At 39.9% G+C, this 5,706-nt stretch overlaps 1 protein-coding gene across 1 annotated transcript; it reads right to left on the bottom strand.

Annotated features, from left to right (window-relative positions):
- Positions 1-1,256: 1,256 nt before the first annotated feature.
- LOC147603431 (photosystem I chlorophyll a/b-binding protein 2, chloroplastic-like) lies at positions 1,257-3,246 on the bottom strand. Its single transcript, XM_086796934.1, has 5 exons — positions 3,055-3,246; positions 2,805-2,966; positions 2,402-2,439; positions 1,702-2,216; positions 1,257-1,456 (listed from the first exon to the last, which is right to left on the bottom strand). Exons 1-5 carry the CDS (start codon positions 3,108-3,110, stop codon positions 1,439-1,441), a joined length of 789 nt encoding a protein of 262 aa, XP_086653060.1. The 5' UTR covers positions 3,111-3,246; the 3' UTR covers positions 1,257-1,438.
- Between the last annotated feature and the right edge of the window lie 2,460 nt (positions 3,247-5,706).

Raw genomic sequence — 5,706 nt, 5'->3', positions numbered from 1 at the left:
TAACTAATGTGCTATGAATTTAGCAATGCCACGCACAAGCGTGCTTAAATGTTACGTACAAATACTTGACATGTAATCAACAAAATAATATAAAATTCTAAAATGATAGACAAAATCTCATGGCTCATCACCTATCTCACAAGCGTAAACACATCAGTTATTTCAATCAATTATCCTTCTCTACAATCCCAATATGTAACATTAATAAACACAAACAACATACTTATCTCTTGTTTCACTACGATGAAAGTATTATTATACACATCATCTAGCTTGCCACTTGTTACACTTTCAATTGACATGGCATATCCATTGTATAAACCACTTATTGCACTTTAACCTCGTGAAGTTGTTTAGCATAGTCTACTTGATTCATTTTGACCACAATATAGTTGTAAAGCATGGCACTACTTTTTGTTAACACCTTCACGACATACACCCATCAAACATGGTCTCTAACTATACCAATACCACTAGGTAACTAGTATTTAAAGTGCGATCATCTAGTATTTAAAGTGCGATCATCCATGTCCTCGTTATATTAAGAAATTCTGTTTTTTAACAGCATATAAACAAGTAAGAATTTGAAAACTTATGTAAATTGCGATTAGAAGACATACGTTACTAGGCTAGGCAGAAGTCAGAAGGTTTTTCAGCAACAAGAGGAGACCTTTCCAAATATATTCAGAACAGATTTATATCTTTTGACATTCGAATTCCCAGCTGATCTATTTTCTTGGGCTACTTGATAACAGAAGACCTGTTTAAAGTCAAGATTAGACCTTTCCAACTACATTCAAAACAGACTTATATCTTCTGACATTTGAATTCCCAGCTGATCCATCTTCTTGGGAAACTTGATAAAGAAGACCTGTTTAAGGTCAAGATTACTGCTATTTGCATTAAATGGGAAGCGTATAATTTCTCAAAATGTTTTACCGCCATTATACCTCACTCGAATCATAGTCTATTACATCTATTGAATGTTGAACACACCCGGTAGATAGGTTTCAGACCTCTCCTCTTTCATTTGTCAATTACTGGAAACACTTATATGGCATTTTCCAAAATTTCCACCATCACTTCATTAGGATAGTTGTACTTAAATCACTCTGGCTCATGAGCCAAGATAGGAAGTTATTGGCTTTCGAAGAACCAAAATTCGCAACAGTAGAACTCGTCTTTCAAGCCCTCAGTAGTGACATAACCAACTAAGCAAAGGTAGACCATGGAGGAATTTAATTGAGCACAGAATGTGAAAGTCCAAAGAAACAAAGCAGAATCTGAATAGAACTTAATGAGAGGCATTGTACACATGTGGAGTAAAAAACAAGCGAGCCTTTCAGCATGATTGAAATCTACTACAGAGACCTTTTCTTCATAGCATGCATTGTAGATGAAGTACATTGCTCTGCATTTCAGTTAACCACTCAGGATCTCATTTCGACAAAAAAGCCTGCACTAACCATACAGCAGCAAATTAGTGGGATGGAACAAAATATTAACTCCACATTACATCCCTACAACCTTGGAAGTCAAATGGCACTTGGAATTCACATGGATCTTGACATGACAAGCACATGCAATATAACCTTGCAGACAAAAAGAACATTCAGGATAAAGGCATGGTACCATGTAGAGTGTTGGCCACTGAGTAGCAGTAGCATGTACATGTAGATCGAGGAAAGAAAATTTCCTTACCGAGAAGATGGTATTGTGACCAGGGTCTGAAAGGTGGGCAAGCAGATTGTCAATGGGCCCGGTGCCAGTGTAGATGGCTTGGAACCATGCTCCCATGACGGCCAACATAGCAAGCCTGCCATTCTTAATCTCCTTGGTCCTAAGCTCCTTAAGCTTCTCAGGTGATCCAGAGCCCCATCCCAAGGGGTCAAACCAGAACCCCCCGGGGTACCCCACATCTGTCCCTGTGAGCTTGTTGTTGGGAAAGACGGGGTCAGTGTTGACAGAGCCCGGCGTGATGATGTCGGCCCATCTCCTACCCTCTGCCCATCCTAGAAAAATGAGTTCCACCACAAAAAGGGTTGTTGGATCTGCAAAGTACTCAGCCTCTCCTGCTGTGTACCAGGACGGGGTATTGAGGATCCCTGCCTTTGTTAGGGCCTCTGGGATGAAGATACCAGCAGCGCCAAGCATGGCCCACCTGCAGTGCACTATCTCTGATTGCACAAACCACTTGAGCAATTCGGGCTCAGAGCCTGCAAATAATGATAGGTAAGAAACTCTACATTCAATGCCAGAGAATTATACACGATCCTCTTGAGTAAAGTAACAGGTGCTTGTTTGGCAGCAACAGTAGCCCTAAATGGAGCATGAAAGATAATCAAGCTGTGAGGATTTCAAGGTTATCATGCAAACCATCATGACAACAGATAAAACTTACCCAATCCGAGAGGATCAAAGCCGAAGTCCCCTGGAAGGCTGCATCAAGTACATCAAGAAGCAGATGCATTAGGCATGTAATTACCCCCACCTGATTACAACCACATGATCCACCTAATCACCCCATAATGGTGTACATTAACTAACCTAACTATGCCATCATAATGCACCTTCTCAACCTATCATTGTAGATCTTTTTCCACCTAAAAACAGTGTGACTTGGATTACCCACATCTTACAACTACACTGAACCCCTCATTAGGGTATTATACAGATTACCCATTGTTCTCGTTAGCAGAGAAAAATGCTAGGCAAACTAATAATGATTAAACGCCCCCACATTGTAAAAAAGGGGATGTAACAACCAGATTAAGAACTGAGCCCACAGATGGAAAATGGGGTACCTTCCATCAAGCCAGGCGGGTGGGGTGCTGCCGGGGAACCACAGAGGCCTTTCAGAGGCGGCAGCAGCGGAGACAGAGAGGGCCCTCTTGCTAGGGGCGAATGAAGCTGCCGCAGGGGCAACTCGCAGGGCCCGGCCGGACAAGAAAGAGGTCTTGCCCACGCTGCAAAGGCGTCAAAACATGAGATTACAAAAAAAAAACCAGGCAGGGAGGGTAAGAAAAGGCACACTGGACACGCTGAAGAACACACCTGGAAGCGGCAGCAACGGCAGTGAGGCTGCTGGAAGAGCATACTGCAGACGCCATAGGTACAAGCTGCGAGGTGAGAATGCAGCTACTGCGTGGAGCAAACAGGAGGGTGGTAAGGTTGAGAAGTTGGGCGCCCAACACGGGGTGTTCTCGGATTCGGATAAAGTGACGGATAGAGGATAGGATAGTGCTTCCCATTGGCTGATTGCCCCATTGCATCCTTACCACATACTCCCCATTCTTTTCCCCTTAATTTTCTTCCATTGTTAATTGTGAAGGTGGAGCATTTCCCTTTTAATCACTGGATTACAAACCCTTACTCTATGGATTTTACTAGTACTCAACCCACACTTTGTTGCGCTATGTAAAAGACATTAAGAAACGAAACGCAGGAATGGAAGCCGAAATACAAAGAGTCAAACGAAGAGATTTTTTCCTCTTGTTTTTTTTGAAATCCAAGATTTCTCTTTTCTCTCCTCTCCTTGTGCCTTGGTTGTACATGGTTTATATATGTAATAGATAAAGGAGACTGAAGTCTCTTTCGACACGTGTCATCAAAGAATGCAAAGTGCGGGGAGGGGGGGTGGACAAAGAGCAGGGGAGAGAGAGAGGGGGGAGGGCCGAAAAGAGAGAGAGAGGTGTCAACCCTGTCAAAGACTAGTGAGAGCCAACTTGTAGCTATTATAATAAGCTTGGCTTCATTGGCCTACTTTACATCAAAGCTATTGTCTTAAACAAAAATCAACCCCCACCCCACACAGAAAAAAACACCCCAACAACCCCAACATGCAGCTAGAAATACAAGATTATCCTCCTTGCTATTTTGATAAGCCCCCATTTGCCTAGCACCCTCATAAGTCAATAGCCCAAGTTGCACAAGTTTGAATGCTTTAGCATCGACATTAACATGTCACAAGCCAAGTTTGCTTGTTTAGCACACAAGTCAACTTTCAAGGTACCTCCATTTTGCCTTCTCAAAATAAATACAGTCCACAAAATCCCAATATTTCACATGAAAACGACTTCTTAATGACAATACTACGTTTTTTGAAACTACTAATATCGAACATGCATTCAATAGTTAATTTCAAGTCCTTTGAAACTACTAATATCGAACATGCATTTAATAGTTGATTTCAAGTCCCTTTGAAACTACTAATATCAAACATGCATTTTTGAAGGGGATTCAACAAGTTTGAATCATGCATTCAATAACTGATTTTAATTCCCTTTTCAAGAAATTTTGTGATTTTAAGTGCACCTCTTCTGAACATTTCGAGCTTTTAAAAAGTATTTTCTCTTATGCAAACTTACAACAAAGATCATCCATTCATTGTTATAATGAACATTTCGAGCTTTTAAAAAGTATTTTCTCTTATGCAAACTTACAACAAAGATCATCCATTCATTGTTATAATTTTGTGATTTTAAGTGCACCTCTTCTGAACATTTCGAGCTTTTAAAAAGTATTTTCTCTTATGCAAACTTACAACAAAGATCATCCATTCATTGTTATAATGAAAATCCTTGTGTGTAAGAATCACCTACACGCCCAAGAAATACTTCACCTATATTTAACCAAGATAGGGAACTAGATTGACATGTTCAACAATGTCTCGTTTTGGTTTTATCCTACGATGACACAAGCAACATAAATGTCGAGACACGTAGTCCCCCCCCTTGCCACCTTCTCTCTCTCTCTCAAAGTGTCCTCTTAATGGGAAACAAGGTTATTGACATGTGTAATTATTACAAAGTTATGTGCTGGTAAGGTGACACTATGCTAATTGTCATGTTATTGGCCACTTAGTTTAGTAAATGCATTAATGTTTATGATAATCCATCTAACAAAGGTGGCTACCACATGGCTACATCACTATCACTAGCAAAGGAAAAAAAAACGTGGCTGCACCACTATCACTAACAAATGAAAAAAACCCTTGGGGAAAAACTAACAGAAAGGTAAACCTTTTTTCTTCCACTAGAATGCGAAAACCAAAGGTAAACCTTTCCTTCCACTAGAGTACCAAAAATGAAATAAGCAAAAGGGGAAGAGCTTTTAAACATTTCATCAAATACAATGCTATCCCCAATGCATCATTAAAAAAATGCTCAAAGCAAAGAAGACAACCTAACATAAGGCGATTGCAACTCCATCCCTAAAGGAAGACACATTCTATATGACATGTAGGATGAGGGCTACTAGGTCCATCAAACCGAACTTAACAATTAATGATGTAATGTCCCCATAAGCTGTCACTCTCCAGGTTTATATTTTGAACCATGGCACCTAATATACTAGTTATCACTTAAAGAACAAAAGAATACTAGTGGCCTATGTAGAAACATTTGCTCTTCTCTAAAAAGTAGAAAAGTAAGAAGATGGATGTGAAACCTCCATCTAAGAGTTTGAACTATTGAGGCTACTGAGGTTATCGGAATCAAAGGCCACAATATACTAGTTATCACTTAAAGAATAAAAGAATACTAGTGGCCTATGTAGAAACATTTGCTCTTCTCTAAAAAGTAGAAAAGTAAGAAGGTGGATGTGAAACCTCCATGGCATCTAATATACTAGTTATCACTTAAAGAACAAAAGAATACTAGTGGCCTATGTAGAAACATTTGCTCTTTTCTAAAAATTAGAAAAGTA

Source organism: Cibotium barometz, chromosome 64 (assembly GCF_041138505.1).
Source record: "Cibotium barometz isolate CiBa-2024 chromosome 64, ASM4113850v1, whole genome shotgun sequence".
Taxonomy (NCBI): domain Eukaryota; kingdom Viridiplantae; phylum Streptophyta; class Polypodiopsida; order Cyatheales; family Cibotiaceae; genus Cibotium; species Cibotium barometz.
Note: the sequence above shows the minus strand (reverse complement) of the source record. Positions and strands in the feature narration are given on the sequence as shown.